The following is a 26298-nucleotide window of genomic DNA, read 5'->3' on the forward strand; positions in this document are numbered from 1 at the left end:
ACTATAATGAGTCATTCATCGGGACTATAAATCTTATCCGTCGAGAGCTACATTATTTCACTAAGTAAAATCTACTAAGGTATTTTGTTCATGAAATCATCAAGTACACAACATATACACAACACCGACAGATCCAACAAAAGACTGGCATGTTTATCTTAGGCCATAAATTGATGAATTGAAAGTGTTGTGGAATATCGGGGTTGAAACATATGACATGTTCTCACATACAAGTTTTATCATGAAGGCGGCACTTTTGTGGACTATTAGTGACTTTCCTGGACATGTCATGCTTAGCAGATGGTCCACCAAAGGTAAGTTACCGTGTCCAGTTTGTATGGGAGAAGTAAAAGATAAACAACTCAAATATGGTGGGAAAATAAGTTTTATGGCACTGCTCGATATTTTTTAGAGACAGATGATCCCCTATGAAGGAATACTATATTTGGAAGTGTAGAGAGACGATCAGTTTGTGCTCGACATTCAGGGGGGGTCGTGCAAAGGTGATGTTTGAGCGAACACAGTTTCCCCCTCCGGGAAAGTCACATGAGGAAAAACCAAGATATTATGGGGTGAAACATAATTGGACTCATTTTTTCTCCATTTTTTGAGCTTCCATATTGGGAGACACTCAGCCTTCGTCATAATATTGATATTATGCACACAGAAAAGAATGTCTTTGATAATATTTTCACATAAATTTTGGCGATGCTAAGAAGACCAAAGACAACACAAAGTCAAGAAAAGATTATCAAGAATTAGGTGTACACCATGAGTTGTGGATTTGAAGTGATGGCACCGAACCACATGCATCATATAAACTTACAAAGAAACAAGTTCATAAATTATTCAAGTGGAGTGTCTCATTTAAACTTCCAGATGGTTATGACTCAAACATATCTAGTTGTGTCAATTGGGAAAAAATTGCATTCGTGGTATGAAATCACATGATGGTCACGTCTTCATGCAAAAATTGTTGCTTATTGTTAGTCATGACCTTCTTCCGAAGCATGTCGCTGATCCTATCATTGAATTCTGCAACTTCTTTCAAGATATATGCTCTCCAACTCTCAAGCTCAGATTTAGAAAAAATGGAGAAAGAAATAGTGAGGATAATGTCCAAACTTGAAACCGTCTTTACTCCTGGTTTATTTGATCTAATGGAGCATTTGCCACTACATTTAGCAACTGAGTATAAGTTGGGTGGGCCAGCTAATAGGCGTTGGATGTATTTTATTGAAAAATACTTGCACAACTTGAAATTGAATGTAGGAAACAAAGCTCGAGCGAAAGGTTCAATGGACACGATTGTCGATAATATGGTGAAATTTTAGTTATTAATAAGTTGATATATGGAGGAAATTATGATGGTTAAGCGAGTTGTGAACAATAGAGGAAATAATGGAGATGAGGTACCAGGCAGAAATGAAGATGAAGATGAAGACCTCGATGCACAAAACTATCCGCTAAAGAAGTAGGCTTTGTCATATTAGCCTGGTAATATCTACTTAGCTTTTTATGAACTGAAAGACTTTTTGGGTTTTAGAATTCTGCTCCTCTTTTGTAAAGCTATGTGTAGCTCTTGTTTTAAATTATATGGGGTATGTAACCAATGGTCATCAAACTTTCTAGTACTAAACATCGATGACCAAACTAGCTGGGCATAACTATAACTAACCAGTTTAATGATTTTGAAGCTAGTGTCGGTTTTATATATTTTCCTCTATTATTTTATGATGTCTGTTGCGTCAACGAAAAGAAATGGCTTTCTCTATAGAGGTAGTTCAAAACAGGAATTTCTTTTTGGGGATTGTGTTATGTAAATTCGACCGAAACCAGTTGAAAATAATAATCCACCAAAAATGGTTAAAATTGAATATCTATTGAAAACAGTAGAATTTAATTTTTCACTAAAAGTGGTCAAATTTGACAAACAAGCATATATAGTCGAATTTGGCATTTTTGGCGGGTTTTTCAAATTTTAACGAAAAAATAAAAATTAAAGTCAAAATTATTACGGGATTTTTAAATTTAAATTTGACTAAATGCAGTTGTATTTATGCAGTTGTATTTAGCAGGACGGATTGAACCGGCCTAATACAACTGTTTTACTAAATACAACCGTTTTTGGGCAGTTGTATTTAGGCATTTTTTTGTAGTGAGTTAAGTCCACTGGTTATCATATTTCTGTAACTGTACTATTTAGATTAATAGCTATACCTCTTTGAGGGTTTCACAAAGTGAATATGTGTTATATTGCTATAAAACTCTTTTTGTCCTTAAACAAGTATGACATTTGTGAGCAAGCGTCATCTACCTTTGGATTAGGGGTTGCTACAAGAGCTTAATCAACAATACATCCTCTAATTCTCTCTATTAATACATCATTCTCTTAGGTGAAATTTTTCCAAAATTGCTCCATATCTGAAACACATCTAATTTCCTCATAAAAGATAGCTTAATCAACAATACATCCTCTAGTTAGGCATGTAAACACATTTGTTTCCTTTATTTCAAGTCTCTAATCGCAAACTTAGCTAAATCTTTCTGGGTACCAGCATAGGATCCGACAAAACTCAGCTACATAACTAGATGAATATCACAGTTATGTTAAATATTTCACAAAATAAAATTGTATAAGTTATTTTAGTGTTATTTGTCAACTAAACTTATAGGAAATAAGTCTTAGCTCTCAAACAAATTAAAAACTTCTAAACCAACCTTTGTCACAAGTAGGTTGACAATTCTTTCACGAATTACACTCCAGTGTTGTGTTTAGTTCAACCTGTGGACTACAAAATTAACAAATCACTAAGAAAAATCTAATAACAAAACCAAAAATTCAAAAACCTCAGCAACAATTTAAACAAATCCCAAAATTAAAATCAAAATTTACCCAAACTCAAGATTACTAAACCTTAAAACCAGCGTAAATTCCCTGTATATAAAATTCGAAAAGAGAAAGAAGAAACAAATTAAAAAATTTCTAATTACAAGAAAAACTAAAACAAATTTTTTGTCCTGTATATAAAGATACACAAATCAAAAAATTAGTCATTACATATAAAATTGAAATAATTGAAGACTTCTCTCAGTCACCCAAATAGATTCTCTGTGTGACATTCTAAAAGTAAGAAAAAATGAATTAAAAAATTAGGGCTTTAAGTTAAAAAAAACCCCAAAATACAACAATAAAACCAATTTGATCTTACGCAAACATACCCACTTACCAATTTGATGTTTTGAGCTTTGAACATACTAATTTGAACAATTAATCGAACAAATCATTTTGGTTTTCAAGAAATCGACTTGTAAGATTTCAAGTCTTAAGACTCGTGTATTACGAACGGTGAAAATTATGAAGTGTGAAACTTGTGTTTATCAACGTGAGATTCAGAGTGGTTGTGTGTGTGTTGGGGAGATCTAGGGTTCTTGAGAGAGGGAGAGTTGACAGAGTCGGTGAATGAGAGAATTGAGAGGCGTTAGATTTTAGTTTTATTTAATTTTTATATGTGTTAGGAGTTTCAAGGTGGGAACAAAATTTGGTAAAGGGGGAATACAGTTTGGCAATAATAGGGTAAACAATTTATGTAAGGGGAAATATTTGGACAGCCGCTAGTTCAATCTTTTTAAAAGAATATTTTATACATCGATTAGAAATTAAGCGATATCTTAAAAATAGGTAGATATCGTATTTTCACGAGATAATGTTATTGTATTTTTTAACATCAGTGGCATTAACAATAGATATAAAATGTGTGATGTCTATTAACTTTTTTTCTTATAGTGTGTTGTTAGTCTTAAAAATTGAGAGGGTTAAATGGTCTTAAAATTTGTTGACCCTTACTCTCTTCTTCCCTCCCATCTATATAAATTCATATGTACATTATATATATATATGACATGCTTGTTAAATATATTTTCTTCCCAAAATAAATTAATGGCTCAGAAGTGTGTATATGGAGCTTAAATACTAGGTAAAACGGCATGAAAAACTACAAATGTTGTTATCCATTTTTTGTTATGTGAATATCGCTATTTTCGGTGATTGGATGGTCTTTTGTGTAGCATGCAAGGATTATCAAAGAGGTTTGCTGCAAAGAGTTAACATCTTTAAAAATGTTCAAAAACAAGTTAAATGTACTTGAATGTATGAGTGAGTTGAAAGGTATGGAGGAAAGAAATTCAAGAAGCAAGTACTTCATTTGCTGATTATAACTTGATTTGTAATTTTAGTCTACTGGGTTTGCAAGAGTGGAGATGTAGATGAGATTTAGAGGAGATTTAGAGGAGATGTAGCAGTTGCAAAATAAAGTTGAAAGTTAAGTGTATAACAGGTGTGTTTAGTTCTTTATTGTAATGAATCATTATTTTTTTGTTAAGGTTCATATTTTCCGTATAAACCTTGTTTTGCAGAAAAAAAGCCGGGGATATCATCACACACAAGTATATGAGAAATTTAAGTCAAGAAAAAAAAACAAACGAATTTGCATGTTAACATACAACTGTTTGTGTTGAAACTGCTCAAATATATTTTGGTATAAACTAGTACACCAAGCTGCCGATTAATATGTTAATTAGCTTTATTTTGATAGCTAAACTAAAATCCAAAATACACAATTGAATTCACTGTTGGGTATAATTCTAACTACACAGCAACAATGGGCAGTTATATATATAATAACAAGAACATGGCAAATAACCAACTAACGAAATAAAACACGAAGGCAATAACAAACTATAAAGACTGTAATTGACAAAGAAAGTAAATAAAAACTTATCTCTTATCGCTTTCCAAATTCTGATAAGAAGAAGAACACAACAGCTGAGTCGCCAAACCCTTCAAGAGGACTTGACTGTTCTTGAAGAGATTATTGCCCCCCACTTAAGCTGTGATGGAATGCAGCAATATCACTTCCAGGATAAAACAGCAACAGATCAATCTGGCCACAGAACCAACAATGATCAACGGTGACTTGCACCTCAGTTTGCCCAAAAAACCTATGCAACTCATATATGTTTGCGAGGTAGGCACCGAGACTTGTGTCATTTTAATCTCAAGTATACCTCTCAATATATAGGCATCTCAAGTTGATCTTCTTCTATTTTACTCGATGTGTACACCAGTAACAAAACAGAAAAAGTAAACAAAATGGGTTTTCCTTATTATTTATATTATATCCTGATTAATTAAAATTAATATTACAAAATATATTCAGAGTATGATTAAAATAATCCTTACTCAATATATTTTATATTAATAATTAAATAATCAATATAAATAATTAAAATTGTAATAGAAAATAAAAATATAAGAGTTCACACTAGCACTAGGCCACACAAGCATTCCACTTATGCTAGTAGTTGTAAACAACACTAACACAAGATGCTATATAAACTCAATATCTTTCTTTTACAATACCAATGTGGGGCAAAATCCCCATAACCCATTTCAAACAAGCAACTTTGTCTCAATATATTCATGGATTCCACTAAGAAAATATCTTAGATCCAAATATTAGAGTTTAAGTCCTCATATCAAGGAACAACCTCCAAGTGTTAGTTTCCGGAAATCATATCAAGAACATATATAAAAGATGCCTCAAACTTTCCATTTTCTAACAATCCCCCACAAATCCATAATTAAATTGCATACCAGATTTTATCATGACTTGCTTTTCAGAGTCGGTACCCTCTCGGATTTGAACCCTCCTAAGTCCTCTACTTCGATGGCTACCGGATACAGATGGAATGTTTCACCTTGAATCTTTATCCGTTGGGTGTAACCACACTCCATAAACGATTACAAGTCAAAGGCTATGGTGCCAATCTACGGCTTTGAGACGTTAATGGTCATGTCTCGATCCTGTTCGGTTAATGTTTCGAGGAATAACCCTTTTCCTCTAATTACGACCACACAATTACATTCGTTTAGCTGGGCATCTCCAGTGATGTATTAATATCATCTCATCAAACGACTTGACCCCATTCAGAGTTCAAATAACTCTTGCTAACTAGCAGTTCAAGTACCTCTTAAGTTTTATAGGGGGATAGACTCAGATACATAAGTATCTAAATGTATATGGTAGAGGTACTACTAATTCATCCTTACAACTTGTTATTACCACATTGAATACACTTCGAGGGATCTCCTCTCACGTGTATTGGGTTCCCGCTGTTGATGAATTATGATGGGTTACCAGTCCCATCCCCAACCTCGACTTAAGGACTATAGCATGCTCAATCCCTTTAGTCAGCGGATCAGCTATATTATCCTGAGTTCCTATGAACTCTATAGCAATAATCCTACCAGACACAAGACCCCTTATAGACTTTAGTCTAACTTGGATGTGTCTCTTTATTTTAGCATTATACTTTACACTTCTGACTTTGTCGATAGTTGTACGGCTATCACAATGAACAGAAATGGCAGGAAGCGGCTTGCTTACTACAGGTAACATACTCATGAGTCCATGTAACCATTCAGCCTCCGTCCCCGTGGCATCAAGTGCACAAAACTCAGCCTCAAAAGTAGACCGGGTAATCAAAGTCTGTCTAGAAGATTTTCAGGACACTGCTCCACCCGTAAGGGTAAACACATATCCAGTCACTCCATTGGAACCAGATTTCTTAGCTATCCAACTTGCATCACTGTACCCCTCGAGTACCTCCGGAAATCTCCGGTAATGCAAGCCAAAGGAAATAGTTCCCTTCAGATTTTTAAGAACTCTATCCAGTGCCTCCCAATGAGTCTTGTTTGGACAGCTTGTATATCTAGCCAACTTAGACATAGAATAAGAAATATCTGGCCTAGTCACATTAGCAAGATATTGCAAACTCCCAATAATCTAAGAACACCTTAACTGAGACACAGGAACTCCTGAACTATTCTTGACTAAGGCAACTTTTGAATCATATGGTGTACTAGCGATTCTACAATTTGAATAACCATACTTCTCAAGTATAGATTTCTCTATATAATGAGATTGTGACAAAGTTATTCCATCAGTTGACTGAGTCAACTTGATTCCAAGAATCACACTAGCTTCACCCATATCCTTCATCTCAAAGTGCATCTTCAAGAAACTCTTTGTCTCATTAATAATCTCAATATTGGTTCCAAACAACAAGATATCATCTACATACAAGCACACGATCACACAATCATTACCTCTAACCTTATAGTAGACACACTTGTCACTTTCATTAACTAAAAAATTCAAAGTTTAAAACAGTTTCATCAAACTTTTTATGCCAGTCTATTGTTGCTTGTTTAAGGCCATAGATGGACATGACTAGTCTACATACTTTCCTCTCATTACCAGAAGCAACAAATCCCTCAGGCTGATCCATATAAATCTCTTCTTCAAGGTCACCATGAAGAAAAGATGTCTTTACATCCATTTGATGGATGATAAGACCATGTACAGAAGCCAATGCAATAAGCATTCTGATTATTGTCATTCAGGCAACTGGAGAATATGTATCAAAATAATCAATGCCTTCCCTTTGCCTAAAGCCCTTAGCAACTAGCCTAGCCTTGTACTTATTTATTGAGCCATCAGGGTTTAGCTTCCTCTTGAAGATCCATTTACATCCAATAGTAGAACACCCTGGAGGAAGATCAACTAACTCCCATGTTCTGTTTGAAATAATTGAGTCAATTTCACTCTTTACAGTGCATTTCCAATGCTTTGACTCCGAAGAATCCTTGGCTTGACGGAAAGTTAAAGGCTCATCCTCGACATTGTAAGTGATAAAGTCACTACCAAAGTCCTTGACTACCTTTGCACGCTTACTCCTTCTAGGTTCCTCTACTTTATTAGGAGTAGAGCTACTACCAGGATCCACCCCCACATTTGTCATCTTTTCCACATGATCAGGAATAGAACTTGATCTGTGAGTGGGATCATCCTCAGAACTACCCAAAGATATACCAGTCTTCATTGGGAATACTTCCTCAAAGAAAGTTGCATCATGAAACTCAACTATCGTATTCGCCACAATACCATCTATGTCAGATTTTAATACTAAAAATCTCATAGCAGTTGTGGTTTCAAGATAGCCCAGAAAGATACAATCAACAGTTTTCGGACCCAGTTTCTTTCTCTTGTGTTCAGGGAAAAGCACCTTAGCAAGGCACCCCCACACACGAAGATAACTCAAACTTGTCCTACGCTTTCTCCATAATTTATATGGTGTCTTGTCCATATATTTCAGAGAGACTCTATTCAGAATATGGCAAGCCGTATTCAGAGCCTCTCCCCACATGTACTTAGGCAACCCAGAATTAATTAGCATACTGTTAATCATGTCTTTAAAAGTTTTGTTTTTTCGTTCTGCCACCCATTAGACTCAGGTGTGTATGGTGGAGTAACCTCATGAACTATACCATTGTTTGCGCAAAATTCATTAAATAAGGTACTCGTATACTCACCACCTCTATCAGACCTCAAACGTTTAAGTACTTTGCCAATTTGTATTTCAGCTTCATTTTTATACATAATGAATTTATCTAGTGCTTCATTCTTATATTTAAGCAAATAAACATAACACTATCTACTACAATCATCTACAGTGATCCTTAGTCAACACACCACCAAATTCACATATGTCTGAGTGTACTAAATCTAACAAGTTTGAATCCATAACAATATTATTAAGAGGTTTCCTTGTTTGTTTAGCAGTTACACACACTTGACACTTAGATTTCTTATCAATGGCGTACTTTAGAATCAACTCTAAATTCATCATATTCTTTAGAGCACCAAAATTTAAATGACCAAGTCGTAAGTGCCACAAATCAGATGATTCTACACAATTAACAGAAGGTGCAACACTATCATTAATAAAACCACCCAAAACGGGTTCAACATTTATTAAAAACAAACCATCAAACAAGTAACCCTTGCCAAAGAATGTACCAGTATGAGTAATAACTACTTTATTACACTTCAAAGAAAGTTCAAAGCCGTTTTTAACTAAACAACTTCTACTTATAATATTTCTACGAATAGAGGGAATATGATACACTCTAGTGAGAGATAGCATCTGCCCAGAAGCAAACTTCAGGTCCACGTTTCCTATTCCAAGCACTTGTGCAGCACTAGCATTCTCCATCGTCACTGTCACTCCATGACTCTGTTGATAAGATAAAAACAAGCTAATATCAGCACAAATATGTACATTAGCTTCAGTATCAATCAACCACTCATGTGACAGATAAGTGGAAAGTAGTACAGGATTGTAAGTAACATACCCGTCATCGATTCTAGAGGCAACAACCTCATCAATGACCATGTTAGCTACTGGCCCACTCGTGGTTCCAAGTCCAAGCACAGTATTTGCTTGAGCTACCACTCCAGCTTTCTTAGCTTTCTTACTTGGACAGTCCTTGCTCCAATGACCAACCTTTCCACAAGACCAACATGGTTTGTTCGCCTTTGGTTTTTTAGCCTTGTTCTTATCAGGTTTAGTGTTAGCCTTCTTAGTGACTACCTTTCTATTTTGTCCTACAGTCACTACATTCACCTTCGAGCTCCCATGTTCCACAGGCAACACATGTCCCTATTTGGACTTGTGTTGTTCCTGTACTGAGATGTCCAACATCAAGTTAGTCTATGTGATCTCTCATTTCTATCTTTTCAGGTAGAGAGCAAACTCTTCCCAAGACTTAGGGAGCTTTTCAATCACAGACATCACTCGAAACTTCTCAAGCAAGACCATACCGGACTCACCCCAATCATGAACTAACATCTCAAACTCATGAACCTGTTCAGTCATGGATTTTCCATCCACCAGCTTAAAATCAAGAAACCTAGCCACAGAATACTTCTCAAATCCTTGAGAATCAGTATTATGGGTTTGGTCCAGCTTATCCCATAAGACTTTAGCAGTATAGGCATCTGATGAATAAACATCGAACAAGGTGTTCTCCACGGATGCCAAAATTGGCTCCCCTAGCCACCTCATCCTTCTCAGCCCATAAAGCATAAACCTTAACAGATTCAACTTTCTCTTGATCCAACCCAGGAGGATCATTCTGTACCACTAACAATAGACCCTTAACCGTTAACTAGACCTTCGTCTTTTTCTGCCAAAGAGAAAAAGAAGCTCCACCACTAAATTTATTAGGCATGCCCGATAAATCAATTGGATGGGGAAAACGATAGGTGGTCCAGTTAATGGTAGTAGTACCACCAGAACCAGAACCAGTCTCAACAATTTTAGGAACATCAGCAGTTTCGTTAACCATCTTGCTAATTAATTATATATAACTATAATCTCTTCAAGATTGTTGGTTATAATTCTAATTACACAGCAACAATGGGCAGTTATATATATAATAACAAGAACATGGCAAATAACCAACTAACGAAATAAAACACGAAGGCAATAACAAACTATAAAGACTGTAATTGACAAAGAAAGTAAAGAAAAAACTTATCTCTTATCGCTTTCCAAATTCTGATAAGAAGAAGAACACAACAGCTGAGTGGCCAAACCCTTCAAGAGGACTTGACTGTTCTTGAAGAGATTATTGCCCCCCACTTAAGCTGTGATGGAATGCAGCAATATCGCTTACATGATAAAACGGCAACAGATCAATCTAGCCACAGAACCAACAATGATCAACGGCGACTCGCACCTCAGTTTGCCCAAAAAACCTATGCAACTCATATATGTTTGTGAGGTAGGCACCGAGATTTGTGTCATTTTAATCTCAAGTATACCTCTCAATATATAGGCATCTCAAGTTGCTCTTCTTCTATTTTACTCGATGTGCTACACCAAGTAACAAAACAGAAAAAGTAAACAAAATGGGTTTTCCTTATTATTTATATTATATCCTGATTAATTAAAATTAATATTACAAAATATATTCAGAGTATGATTAAAATAATCCTTACTCAATATATTTTATATTAATAATTAAATAATCAATATAAATAATTAAACTTGTAATAGAAAAGAAAAATATAAGAGTTCCCACTAGCACTAGGCCACACAAGCATTCCACTTATGCTAGTAGTTGTAAACAACACTAACACAAGATACTATATAAACTTAATATTTTTCTTTTACAATACCAATGTGGGACAAAATCCCCATAACCCATTTCAAACAAGCAACTTTGTCTCAATATATTCATGGATTCCACTAAGAAAATATTTTAGATCCAAATATATAAGTTTAAGACCTCATATCAAGGAATAACATCCAAGTGTTAGTTTCCGGAAATCATATCAAGAACATATATAAAATATGTCTCAAACTTTCCATTTTCTAACATTCACAAAACATATCATATGCATATCATATATTTAGTTCAATCATCAATGAGTAGAAGTATCAAATATAATGAAAAGAAAAAAGCAATTGAAGAAATCACGTACACACAAATATATGAGGAGTTCAATTCAGAAAAACACAATATCCGTTTGTATATAAATAAATAACTGTTTTTCTTGAAACCACTCCAACATAATTTGCTACTACATGGCTAGTAAACGATGTGACATCTTCATCATAAGCTGTATAACTTCTTCCCTAACCTCACATAATTGATTTTGAATTCGGTCAGCTTCATCATCTTCAAGTTCCGATTCCAAAGACTGCTCGAGCCTTCTCATAATATCACTCTGGAAAATTAAGAACAGTTAAAACTGGAAAATTAAGAACAGTTAAAATAAGGCAACAACTTTAGTGCCAGAAATATAAACCAGTAAAGAAACACTAATTGATTCACTCCATTAACTTCTTTCACCTTACATCCCAAACACTGCCCTAGCCTTGTTAGAGAATGAAGCAAGGTATTAAAAACAAATAATGCAACAACTTTAGTTCCACAAATATATACAAAATAAAGGAAAACTTAGTTATTTATATGAAAGAAGGCTCTTGATCTTAAGTTATCAGTAAAACGCTCGGGATCTTGTAGCTGTCATTTGGATAGACAATGCTTTGGCTGTGTATTTTTCTTCTGCATGCCTTCATCAAAAAATTGTAATTATTAATTACACGAATGGATTTTAGTAAAACATTCTATTGTTTCTCATATATGTCGTACATAAAAGAAATTTCATTTTATATATAGGAAATTGTATATAAAATTATAAATTCAGTTCTCTACATTTCAAGTAAAATAATAACCTCAGCATATATTAAGCATATATTAGATAAGTTATTGAGCACCAAGTTCAAATTTCCAAAGGTAATAACAAATCATTAATTTAGTTCACTTATTTTTGGATTAACTTCCTTATAAATGAAAATTTTATATAATATGAACACAATTTTGAAAAATTTTAAAGTCATTAAACCTTGTGTATATAATACAACACATACAAAATGGAAAGTGTAAAAAACTGTACACTCAAAAACATGTCATAAACAAACATACCAAAATTAATTATTTGGAACAACACATTTGAGACCCTAAGTGAATAAAATAAAATAAATATAATTTATTTATTTTCTCATATTTTCATGCCGGCAATAAAAAACTCATCATCATCAATTTTACATACAATCATAAAAATCTATAATGATAAATTTATAATAAAATTTTGGATCAGAGCACGTTTTAATTTTTTAAGAATTATAACTAAATTAATTGGAAAATATATTTTCTCTATAACTTCTATGTTTCACTATAACATAACTATGATTTAAGACTTATCTAATGTAAAATTCATAGATCTAAACAATACAAAATAAACTTATAATCCATGAAAACAAGATACAATAGTGGGATAGAGAGATAATCATGATTTAAACTTATAAATAGCAAAATTTATAGATATGAAATTGAAAAATAAACTTACAACCCATGACGATAAAATAATTTGGACTAGGTCACGATGTTCTCTAGGTTGAAAATGATTGGATTGGATTAGATCACATTGAATTAGGGATATAAATTAGGTTTAGATGGATTATCTTGTGCAATGAGACCTAGCGGACACATCTAAAACTCATGTCTGGCAGTTAGATGAGATGAACTCATGTCTCGCCCTTAGATTAGTGAAGGGAAGCTACATAACATATATATAATACCTATATTTAAACTTTTTTTTACACAAAATGTATTTTAAATGAATTATTTTTTCATGTTTTAGAAAATATTCAAATATTTCTCTCAACATCAAATAATTTTTTACAAGACAAAAATTGAATAGAGTTAAAATATAATATAATTTTTCACATCAATTTTACAAAATTACATATTTCATAATAAAATTATTACTTAATTTTTATGAAATATTTAACAATCCGCATAACCCAATCAAAAATATATACGAATGAATCTAGGTAAACTAGTGACCAATATATTTTACTTATGTTCTTTTATATCTTTCATTAATATAACTATTTGAATTTACGCAAAATATTCTTTTAGTTATGATACTACATCTTGAATAAATTTTAATATTTTTTTTATTGCTAAATTTGATGTATTATAAACAAAGGGCACTACTAGAATTCTGTCAATACACATCGGTCCTTAGACATCGGTTGCTCAGACGACCGATGTTAAAGTTCTTTTAGATATGAGTTATTTTAAAACCGATGTTAATGCTTATATTAGATATCGGTCGAGAAAATAACTGTTGTCTATAATTATTTTTCAAAAATGAGAAACGTTAGTTAGACATCGGTTTTTTATATAACCTATGTCTTTGTCTTATAGACATTGGTTATATTTTACAACCGTTGTCGATGGTTAGCTTAAAAAAATTAAAAAAAAAATACGCGGAAACTTTCCCCCCTTTATTCCCCAAATATTCCCCATTAACAAAAAAACCCGTTTCCCCATTACCAAATTATTTTCCTCTCTCTCTCAGTTCACTCTGGTCTCTCTCTTCCATCTCTCTGGTTCTCTTTCTCTTCCATCTCTCTGGCTCTCTCACACACACCATGTCAGTTGATTGCAAGTATATATGGTTTCAATTAAACCCGGAATTGAAGAACACCTTCAATTACTCAAACTTCATCGACGAGAAACCTTAATTTCTGAACAGGTTTGTTTGTTCAATTAGGTTTAAGATAATTGAATTGAAAATCTGTTTTTATCCTTCAACAGTGGCCAATGAGCTGTTTCGCGATTTATATATATGCATAAATGTTATGATATTTTTGGCTTTTATGATTTCATTCTATTATGTTCGGGTTAACAGGCGATTGAAGATGCAGTAGCATAGGCATTTGTGGAACACTACTCAACATTCGATATGGACAGATCTTGTTTGCTAATATATACCAAGACAACTTTATGTTGACTTTCTAATTTTCTGTGTTTTTTGGTGATTAATGGATGTTTTTTGTTTTAGTTCTTAAAGTATGTAAAGGTTTTGATTTTGATACCTTGTTGACTAATATTGAAATTTGGTGTGTGGGTTTCTGATGTATTGCTTAAAAATTTAATCCTGATATTCTTCATCTCGATTTAGTTCTTAATTATTATTGGGTTTTGTTTTTTAAATTTTGTTTCTCTCTTTTTTTCAACAGGTTCAGAGGTTCGTTGAGCTTTACAGGTTTGTATTCACTTTCGTAGTCTTAAATTTTCCATTAATCTTAAACTGAGAGAGATAGAGATAGATGAGTCATAGAGAGAGAGAGAGTGTCTATGTGTGTGTTTTGCTGATTATAATAATTGGAGAATTTGAAAGATCTTGGATAAGCAAGTGTTAACGGTATTGATAGCGGTGGAAGATAAGATAGACAATGAGATCTCAGCTCTAGATCGTCTCGATTTGGAGGATATCAAGGTTTTGAGAGAGCGGAGGTTACAGCAGATGAAGAAAATGGCCGAGAAGAGGAGACAAGGGGTTGTGTTAGGTTATGGTGAGTACTTGGAGATTTATGTCGAGAAGGAGTTCTTTTCTGTTGTTAATGCTAGTGATAGCGTTGTTTGTCAATTTTATCGCGAAAATTGGTCTTTTAAGGTATGATTATTATGTGTATCTCCGTGTTCGTAATTAATTTTATGTTTTGTGTTGTATATTTTATGTAATGCATCAAGTTTGATATTGTATTAGTATTTGATGATTTTGTGGTGGAGTGAAATTACCCAACTGTTATTGTGTCGGTTTTTTTAATAAAAAGATTTTGTCAAATTGTGGTTTTAGATTAGAATTAGTTTGTTAAATGGACTATTATAAGAGTTGGTAAATAGCTATCAATTTATGCAAAGTGAGGCTAGATATAGGGTATGTTCTACTGATAATACAGGGTATGTTCTACAGTTTCCCTTATGATGATTATCAATGGGTATCTTGTCCTGGATTTTTTCATTTCTAAAGTTAACGAAATGTTGTTTGGGTTTGTGGTCTATACTGAAACTGCTGCATACGTGGCAATGCTTTCTTGATAGACTCCAGAGGTGTTGTAGTGATTCAAAGTCAAAGGATACAACTTTGTGTGCAAATAATGATAACTTTGTCAAACAGGTTTTTGGTGGTCGCCTAGTAAGCAAGGTAATCTTGTAATTAAATGCTTAGTTTTTACATAAATCTCTTTTACTCATTCACATATAAATGACTCTTTGTATGTGTTAAAAAATTTCAGCTGAAATGTTGCAATTACGAGCACTTATCTGATACTTATGAGCCCTCCATTGATTTGAGCCTGGAGATTAAAGATGTAACCACCCTCCAGGCTGCTCTTGAATCGTTTACAAAGCTTGAAAAGATAGAAGATCTAGATACAAAGTTCATTTGTGAAAACTGCTAGGAAGAAGTGTCGATTGACTATGGGAAGAAGTCCAAACTTGGGTTTACTGTCTACCCATCACCACAGGTTTCAACTTCTATCGTTGAACCCTACAACAGTGTCCTTTCAACCCATTCACTCCTGAAACACACCGATGTCTCTATTCTTCTGGACAATGAGGCCATTTATGACATTTGTAGGCGCTCGCTAGACATTGAGCGTCCCACCTACACCAACCTTAACAGGCTTGTTTCTCAGGTATCACTCTTCATGATTTTATCTAAATTTTATTGTTTTTACATTCTTATCTGGACCTGTGTACATTTTTTTAACTTCACCGAAACACACCCGAACATTTTTGCTCATTCTCTTCGGGAAGATGGTATAGGGGAATTATATTTTCTGAATTTCTTCTAATGCTAGTTCTTTAGTATTCCTAATCATTTGGTCTGTATATGTTTAATTCATGTGATTTCCTCCTTGACTACATCTCTGCGATTTGATAGTGCTCTGAATGTGGATAAGACTGAGTTCCAGACCAACTTGGTCCCATATCCACGGATCCATTTCATGCTTTCATTATATACCCCTATCATATCAGCTGAAAAGGCATACAATGAGCAACTCTCTGTGGCTGAAATAACCAACACTGTGTTTGAGCCGTCCTCCATGATGGCCAAGTGTGATCCTCATCATGGGAAGTATATGGCTTGCTGTTTGATGTATCGTGGTAATATTGTCCCCAAGGATGTCAATGCAGCTGTTGCAACTATCAAGACCAAGCGGACAATTCAGTTTGTTGACTGGTGCCCAACAGGATTCAAGTGTGGAATCGACTATCAGCCCCTACTGTTGTTCCTGGCGGAGACCTTGCCAAGGTTCAGAGAGCTGTCTGCATGATTTCAAACTCCACCAGTGTGGCTGAGATGTTCTCCCGCATTGACCACAAGTTTGATATCATGCATAATATTGGTAATTTTTTAATGCTTCATGTTCTATAACCATTTAATTATAACTTTAGTATATGCTCACCATTTGTGTATTTATAGTAGTTTTGAGATCTATATGCTACTTCAGGGCATTACTACTCTTTCCTTCGTTCTGCCCCAAACACCTGGTACAAGTTTGATGACTCAAGGGTGAGCACATGTCCTCTATTTGTTTAGTGTCACCTACCTTATAAACTGATATATACTAATTGATTCTCTCATCACTGTTTCAGTTTATGCATCAGATATCTTTTAAAGGATTGGAATATTTTTAGGCGAGACATATCTCTTTTTATTGATTAGAAGCATGGTAAAGAAAATTGGAGCCCGCACAAAAGGGGATGACTTGAATACTAGAAATAGAAATATGATTGATTTTACACATTAGTTGTACTTTGTTTAGAATGATTAACATATTTGATATTAGTTGTACACATTGAGAATTTGTTGATCTTGAATTTAATTGAGTAATTATATATATATATTGGTTGAGTTTTGAGAATTAAGTTTTTTAATACATTATCTAATATTCGATATTAATAAAGGGATATTAGCACATATAAACAAGGCAATAACATCAATTCAAAAATAAACACCTGATGTCTATTTATCATATTAACATCGGTTATTTAAAAAATAAACGATGTCTATTGTTCAAATTGACATCGGTTATTTAGAAAACAATCGATGTCTATTGTTCAAATTAACATCGGTTCTTTAAATACAACCGATGTCTAATAGGTTATAGACATCGGTTTTTTATTTATAATCGATATTGTTTTATAAATATAGCTTGTGTGTTATAGTTTTAAATAGGTCTAATAGTCATAATATTATATTTCTGAACTTGACATTACACAATTATATAACATCAGTGTGAATTAGACATCAGAAATTTTCCAGAAACGATGTGTAATATTATATAGATATCGGTTTTTAATCGATATATATGAGAAAATACATTTAACATCAGTCGCGAAGACATCATACATTTTTTACATAGACATCGGTTTTTAACCGATGTCTAAGGTCTTTTTTCTAGTAGTGGGGATTAACCCTTCGCAACTCTAAGACATGCCATAACGAGGAAAACTATCTATAACCAATCTAAAAATATGTAGATTGGAGATAGAAAGACCAAAAAGCTATAAACTAGGAACAAGTAACAAGGTCAGGTCTTTTACAAATAATTTTGGAGAACCAAATAGAAGTAGCTAGTCTAGCATTAATATCGTGGATGATCCCTTGGAGAAGCTTGTGAGGACCAAAGACTCCCTACCATGAGCACGAGCATTCCGCTCACGCCTGACATGATAGAAAAAAATCTGGATGTAGCAAAGGGCCACTAAACTCTTGGATTTGTCCTCAAGGTGGAGAAGAAATTGCAAAAACTCAAGCCAAGAATTGCCAACAACCGAGAGCGAGAGAGAAGCCATCAACCTGGCCAGGATCCAACTGACTATAGGTACAAAACAAGAACAGATGGTTAATTGTTTCATGAGCAGAAATGCAAAGATAACATTGCTGACAAGAAGTAATACCAAATTTGTGGAGGCGCACTAGAGTGTTGAGTCAACCATGACAGGTTAACCACATGTGGTGAGCGTAACGAGTGACACGTAACTTATGCCAACCTGCATTGTGCCAAGTAACCAAAGTGCCTCTATTTCGAATAGAATCCAAATGTTCCAAACCTTGATTTTAGAAGCATCAATACCGTCCCAAAGTAAATAGTCATGGTCCGAGGAGCTGATGGGAGGGAAATCAAAGCATTGTAACCATTGATCAAGCAACGAATCAAGGTGATGGTCCCTTAGGTTAGGTCTGGGAAGATTCCAACAGCCCCTGCTAATAATTCTACTTACCTTATCACAGTGGTGAAGCCCACATTGAGAGATAATCAATGAAGATTTAGTGTTTGCAAGACAAATATTTCCCTACCACGGTTCAAACCATAAGGACATATTTTCCGCGATAACAATCGAGTAGGAGATAAATTACAGTGCCTTTGAGCGAAGTCTAAGGATTTTCTTCTAAATCCAAGAAGCATCAGTTGGTAAATCGAGAGTCCAAAAGTGTTTATTCTACAACACAGTTTTGTTAACCTATATAGGCCAAAGAGACATATTATGAGTGATAACCCGAATGAGATGATTCGGAATTTGAGCTCGATTTGAGTGCCATATTTGTTGGCTTAATAAATATCAGTTTTATATGTATATTCGGTCCATAAATTGATCGTATTTAGTTAAATACAATCAACAACAGTTGTATGTAGCTAAATGTGACCGAATTTGTAATCATTGTATTTAGCAGTTTTTCTTGTAGTGACAAGTATGGTGAATTTCAAAAAATAGCCTCTTCATTATTTTGAGTGAAGTTAAGACGGTGGATATGTTAACCACGGTGGATTAACAAAGATATACTTGGTCTATTTTTACGATAATTAGACACTTTAAAAGTATTTTTGATAAATTGGCCCACTGAAATAAGTATAAAAAGCTTTAAAAAAACCTGGAGGAATTTTTATATAAAAGAATGTATTTTAATTAGAATATTTTTTAAATTAACTAGGAAAGCAAAAGTATGTTTTCAAGATAATAAGCTCATAAACCACCTCAATTACTAACCAAATTTTTTAAGGTTTGGTTTTAATAATATAGCATACTAAGTTAATAATCATTACGGTTGTTATGTTTAATGAGGCTCCTATAGTAGCTTCTTGAAAGTTAATATGATTGGTGGTAATAATATTGAGAATTCTATGTTTTGGGTGGTTGAAATAGAATCTCAAGATTATCGAGGTTCTGGTCATGTTCAATGTGAAGATCATGGAACTATTTATGATGATGAAGATGATGAGTTTGATATGAAACTTTTCATTCTGAAAATATGCAGGCACATGAACAATAGCAGTTCAAGGATATTTTTACTTCGCCGGATCAAAACAAGAAAAGTTTCACTTCGTTAGATCAAACAAGCCTATAAAGAGGTTCAAAATCTTGGGTAAATTAAGCCTTAATTTGAAAACTATGGAAAAGTTATTGCAGTAGAATATGCACTCTCGGTGAAGAATGATGAACATATATCCTTCAAAGAAGATATTCAAAATAGTAATAGTGAGATTTGGTTGGCACTGATGGAAGAAGAGACGGTTCAGTGACTAGAAATGAACCAAACTTGGGATTTACTCCCATTGCCTAGAGGTTGAAAAACTATTGGTTACAAGTGGGTGTACAAGAAAAGAGAAGGCATCTTAAAATAAGGTGATACAAGGTACAAGGCGAGGTTCATAGCGAAGCAGTATGCATAAAAGAAAGGAATGGATTATGATGAGATTTTTTCTCTGCTTGTGAAGAACAGGTATATATAAGCATGATTAGGTATATTGCTAACTGGAAAAAATATTACTAAAAATAATACTCTATTTTTTTTAATATTCTAGTATATGATCCTTTAATTGTATTTGAAAATAATAATAACAAATTTAAATAAAAGAATGTCAACTTGATAACCCATGATCAAATTCCTCCAAGTAGAATTATCTTTGTTGTTTAATGCAAGTATTCCATAAGATATATAGAGCATAGTAAAATCTATAAGAGTATACAACTTTAAAAGTACCAATATTCATAAAGATTCATACATAATTAAATTCCAAAAATATTAGTCATAATAATTCACAACATATATCTGACATATATTTAGATTAGAGCTAGCCAACTAGATCGACATCTTATTTGTAATATTTTTTATTAAATAAATTAACTTTCAAAAATAGATAATCACCAAAATTACCACTTTTCAAGATGTTTGGCCCAGCTTACCCACCAGATATGCCAAACCGTGCACCGTTACTTCTTTTTTTAAATAAATGGGGTGATGCGCATTATCATCATGCATATCAAGTCGTGATATGTATTCTCCATATGCGTGTCAAAAGCTGATACATATTACATAAATATGTATATGGGCTGATGCGGTAGATGAAACTCCGCACCATCCTGATGGTATATGGGTGTAGACGTTGCACAACAATGAAGTTCAATTCCCTATTAACTCGTACAATATTTGCTTCTGAAAAGACAATTTTCACTTTATTACTATAATATAGTAGCAATTTTCAGGAAATAGAATACATATTTTCAAGATATGGCGTGTCAGGATTCCTCCATTCAAAAGCATGGGTGCCCCAAAAGTAAGTACGATGTGTTTATATTTGAAAACTTCATGAATGTGATTATATCTATATATATATTTGTATGTGGATGACATGCTTATTACTTTAAAATGCAAACCTACATAAAGATCGGCTGAAATCTCAACTTAAGGAGGAGTTCAAGATGAAAGACATGGGCGCCAAGAAATTTGTTAGGTATGGAGATTAGAAGAGAGAGGTTGAAACAGAATTTACTCTTAAGTCAGAAAGGTTATATTGGACGAGTTATTGCAAGGTTGGGGATGTAGAGTGCTAAACCAGTGGTGTCTCTATTGGCTAGATATAATATTTTTCAAATAAGTAAAATGTATATTGCGAATTTAAAGGGCACTATAAATAAATGTTTATGTTTTGATGGTGATACATGTAAGGTTTGCATATTTGTGGACTCATTAAGCAGATGATCTTGACAAATGATGTTCTGGATACCAGTATTTATGTGTTTAGTGTACATGGTGCTCTAGTAAGTTGGAAATCGATGTTATAAGCTACGGTGGCACTTTCTAGTAAAGGGTCGAGAGACGGCCATTGCAGAGAGATTTTTTGAAGGAAACATTATGGTTCGGAGTTTTATATATCACTTATGTTGGCAAACAAACAGAAGAAACTATGTAATATGTAAACTGGAGACAATTGGTATATAACAGACTTTTCTTCTTCTTATTCTTACAACTGATTGTAGGCTGTCAATTTATAGTTCCAACAGTGAGTTTGGTACATGAATAAGTAATAAAGATTATCTCCTGGACTTCCTAATTCACTGAACTAGACATTAATAATCATGCATGAACTTAATAACATACTAGATACATGAACCAGACTAATCAAGTTTAATTTTTAACACCCCCTCTTAAACTTGATCTCCTTTTGTAACTCCAATCCAAGCACGCAGCCTAACAAAATCTTCAAATTTCAGCGGTTTTGTGAAAATATCCGCAATCTGATCTTTTGTCTTGACATAGTTCAACTCCACTTCTTTCTTTTCAACACATTCTCTTATGTAATGATATCTAGTGTCGATATGTTTATTGCAATCATGATAAACGGGATTCTTTGCCAAAGCAGTGACAAACTTATTATCAACGTATATTGGCGTTGCTTCTTCTTGAGGAATGTGAATCATCTTTAGTAATCTTCTCAACCATATTGCGTGACAAACTGATAATGCAGCGAAAACATACTCAGCTTCACAAGTAGAGAGAGTCATTATAGGTTGTTTCTTTGAGCACCAGGTGAAGGCAGTGTCTCCCAGGAAGAATATAAACCCAGTGGTGCTCTTATGATCATCAACATCTCCTCCCAAATCGCTATCGCTATAGCCATAAAGTTTAAAATATGTAGATGGAGAGTATCTCAGACCATATTCAAGAGTACCTTTGACGTAACGCAGTATCCTTTTTGCCATTTTCATGTGAGTAATAGTAGGTGCTTCCATATATCTACTAATCAGACCAATGCCATAAAGAATATCAGGTCGAGTGCACGTTAGATATCTGAGGCTTCCAATGAGACTTCGATAAAGTGATGGATCGATTCTGGTACTACCATCAAAGTTTGACAATTTAGTTTCACAAGAAATAGGAGTACTTGTTGACTGACAATTATCCATCTTAAAAAATTTTAGAAGCTTCTCTGCATAACCTTTCTGGGAAACAAAAATGTGATTTCCTTTTTGTTGCATTTCCATTCCTAAATAGTATGACATGAGACCAAGGTCTGTCATTTCAAACTCCAGTGTCATTGCCCTTTTAAACTCTTCAATCAACTGCACATTATTTCATGTGAATATCAAATCATCTACATACAAACATACTACCAGAAAACCTCCATTCTCATCATTTTTAATATAAAGAGCATGCTCATCTGGACACTTGATAAAACCATGATCTTGAAAATACTTATCAATTCGGCTATACCATGCACGAGGTGCTTGCTTCAGCCGGTACAACGCCTTCTTTAACTTCAAAACTTTGTCTTCATGACCTTTAATAATGTATCCTTCAGGTTGTTGGATGTATACTTCCTCTTCGAGATAGCCGTTTAAAAATGCTGACTTCACATTCATTTGAAATATATTCCACATGTTTTGGGCAGCCATAGAGATGATTAATCGTATTGTTTCCAAGCGTGCAACAGGGGCAAATACATCTTCATAATCAATTCCATGCTTCTGACTATATCCCTTGGCGACGAGTCTCCTTGCGCATTCCTCTTCACTTTATACACCCACTATGTGCCAATTGCCTTATGACCTTTAGGAAGTGTAGCGAGCTCCCATGTATCATTTCTTTTGATTGATTTAATTTCCTCATCCATTGCATGCTTCCAATCTTTATTCATCTTCGCACTTTCAAAAATCAGTGGTTATGTTTCAACGAATAAACAGAAATAACTTGGATTATAATCGACATAGAAACTTGGATTATCAACCTCACTTGAATCTGCATAAATCTCAGAAAGTCTTTTTGTACGAACTGGTCCTTCAGAAGATTCATCATTACTAGATGATCGAGAGGCATTAGGTGAGTGAGGCGGTGTAGCTACATTTTCTCTTGCAACCGAATCTTCTTCGAGGAGAGGAAAAATCAAAAATTCTTCTTCTTGAGAGATATCCCGGTTCCAGCAACTTTTTTTCATCAAATTGAGCATCTCTACTAATAATAATTTTTTCAGTAACGGGATTATAAAACTTGTAACCTTTCGTGCCTGGATTGTAGCCAATGAAAACACACTTTTCACTTTTAGATTTGAGCTTTAATCTTTTTTCATCAGGAACATGTATATAGGCAATGCTTCCAAAGACACGCAAGTGCGAGACAGTAGGCTTTTTACCACTCCAAGCTTGTTCGGGGGTCACACCCTGAACACTTTTTGATGCTGATAGATTTAACAAATATACTTCACATGAAACTTCCTCCGCCCAGAACTCCTTTGGCATATTTTTGCTTTTAAGCATGCTACGTACCATGTTTAAAATGGTTCTATTCTTGCGTTCCACAACACCGTTTTGCTGCGGTGTTCGTGGAACTGTAAGGAAACGATGAATTCCATTATCTTTGCAAAACTGATTGAATTCAGTGGATGTAAATTCGCCTCCTCGATCGGTTCTTAAAGTTTTGATGTAACAACCACTCTCTTTCTCTACAAGAGCTTTGAATTCCTTGAAGACTCCAAAAGCTTGATCTTTTTACTGCAAAAAATAAACCCATGTCTTGCGAGAAAAATCATCAATGAAAAGCAAAAAATAATTTGCTTTACCATATGATGAAGGTCTGATCGGTCCGCATATATCAGCATGAACATGTTCCAATTTCTTTGTTGCTCGAAATGTCGCCTTTTGTGGGAAGCTTCTTCTTACTTGTTTGCCGAAAATACATTCTTCACATATATGATTAGGATGATTGATTATGGGCAGACCATACACCATATTTGATGATAACTTTAGGCTTTCAAAATTAAGATGGCCAAATCTCAAGTGCCATATCCATGAAGTGTCTTCAACACAAGTTTTCAAACATTTCGGATGATCTACCTCAATATTGAGCAAAAACATTCTATTTTTTGTCATTGGAACTTTTGCAATCAACATATTCAAATCATTTTTCAAAGTTAAATGATTTTCTTTCATGTGAATATCATAACCCATCTCAAGTAATTGTCCCAAACTCAATATATTTGTCTTCAGATTAGGAACATAATAAACTTGAGAAATTAGAATATGATTTCCAGTTCTGGAACGAATAAGAACATCATCTTTTCCTCTGATTAGCACTTTGGTGTCGTCTCCAAAAACAATATTTCCTATCACCATTTCATTAAAAGTTAAAAACAGCTCCTTATTTCCACTCATGTGATTTGCTGCTCATGTGTCAAGATGTCATACTTTTCTATCTTTTTCTTCTCTGTTTGCAATTAACAATAGCAATTCTTCATCCTCCTTTGCTTCCACATAATTAGCTTTCTCATCTTTTTTAATATTTGAGTTCCTACATTCATTGGCATAATGACCATATTTTTGGCAAGCATAACATTGAATATTTGATTTATCATACCTTCTGTATCCGCCTCTTTTAGCAACATGATTTCCACGTCCTCTTGAGTAGTTGAATGTCCTTTCATTATTAAAAGTTTGGCTTTCGGTAGATCGGCCACGACCTCGACCAAAATTTCCACCTCTGCCTCGGCCTCTTCCTCGTTCATGATTTTGTACTCTTTTTTGGTATTGTTTCTGCTCTTTCATGTTATTTTCTCCATACGAGACATTAGTTTGAAGAGTGTGAGAATCTGGTTTTTCCTTCTTTATTAATCTCTCTGCATATGCTTGTATAGATCCCATGAGTTGATCGATAGACATGGCTTCCGTATCATTTGCTTCTTCAATAGAGACTCCGACAAGCTTAGCTTAGTGTTGAGAGATCTGAGAATTTTATCATTAATACGTTCATCATCAATCTTTTCTCCGTAACGCTTTATTTGATTGACCACTGAGGATACTCTTGTAAAATAGTCTTGGACTGATTCAGTTTCCTTCATATGTAATGCTTCAAATTCACCGCGTAGAGTTTGAAGACGGACCTTTTTTATGTTATCGATTCCCTTGAAATTGTTCTCCAATATTTCTGAGGCTTCTTTTGCCTTAGTTGCTACAGCAACTTTCTCAGACATGGCTTCATCTAAGCCCATGTGAATGATGGAGAGAGCATGCTGATCTTTCTTCTGAATTTGCTACAACACATTCTTTTAATTTTGATTCAAGATGGCTTCATTCTCTGGTTCTTGAAAACCTTTGTCAAAAGTCTCCCATATATCCTGTGAGCCCAACAATGCTCTCATGCGAAGACACCAATGGCCATAGTTCTCCTTGGTAAGTTTAGGCACAACAAAAGGAAATGAGTTACTCATTTTTTCACAAGCTCTGATGCCACTCTGTTGGCAAACAAACAGAAGAAACTATCTAATATGTAAACTGGAGACAACTGGTATATAACAGACTTTTCTTCTTCTTATTCTTACAACTGATTGTAGGCTGTCAATTTATAGTTCCAGCAGTGAGCTTGGTACATGAATAAGTAATAAAGATTATCTCCTGGACTTCCTAATTCACTGAACTAGACATCAATAATCATGCATGAACTTAATAACATACTAGATACATGAACCAGACTAATCAAGTTTAACTTTTAACAACTTATTACTTTATGTGAAACATCATAGAGGGTGATGATGTTTCTCTGTTGGAGGTGTACACAAACAAAGGGCTACAAGTCAACAATAGAATACTTGTACAAATTACAAGTTGGCAATAGATTGCATTGGGAGCTACAAATCGACTTATACGTTTTCTTGTAGCTAGAATTCGACCTCATAAAGGCACAT

At 34.2% G+C, this 26298-nt stretch overlaps 2 protein-coding genes across 2 annotated transcripts; one reads left to right on the forward strand and one right to left on the reverse strand.

The window, feature by feature from the left end:
• Positions 1–14234: 14234 nt before the first annotated feature.
• Positions 14235–16715, forward strand: LOC141702802 (tubulin alpha-2 chain-like). Its single transcript, XM_074506413.1, is given in 9 exon segments — positions 14235–14247; positions 14334–14391; positions 14512–14537; positions 14707–14948; positions 15453–15479; positions 15571–15645; positions 15736–15972; positions 16183–16555; positions 16558–16715. Coding segments are annotated over 9 exon segments (1209 nt in total).
• An 8084-nt stretch (positions 16716–24799) lies between these two features.
• On the reverse strand, positions 24800–25605 carry LOC141702803 (uncharacterized). Its single transcript, XM_074506415.1, has 2 exons — positions 25362–25605; positions 24800–25296 (listed from the first exon to the last, which is right to left on the reverse strand). The coding sequence occupies exons 1-2, from the start codon at positions 25603–25605 to the stop codon at positions 24800–24802; spliced, it is 741 nt and encodes a 246-aa protein (XP_074362516.1).
• Positions 25606–26298: the final 693 nt, after the last annotated feature.

Source organism: Apium graveolens, unplaced genomic scaffold, assembly GCF_009905375.1.
Source record: "Apium graveolens cultivar Ventura unplaced genomic scaffold, ASM990537v1 ctg576, whole genome shotgun sequence".
NCBI classification, from domain to species: Eukaryota; Viridiplantae; Streptophyta; class Magnoliopsida; order Apiales; family Apiaceae; genus Apium; species Apium graveolens.

Coding starts and splice junctions, on each gene's coding strand:
- LOC141702803 (XM_074506415.1), bottom strand. CDS start 25,605: ATGGGCTTAGATGAAGCCATGTCTGAGAAAGTTGCTGTAGCAACTAAG. Junction 25,297..25,361: donor AGAAAAGATTGATGATGAAC/GTATTAATGATA, acceptor TCTCTATTGAAG/AAGCAAATGATACGGAAGCC.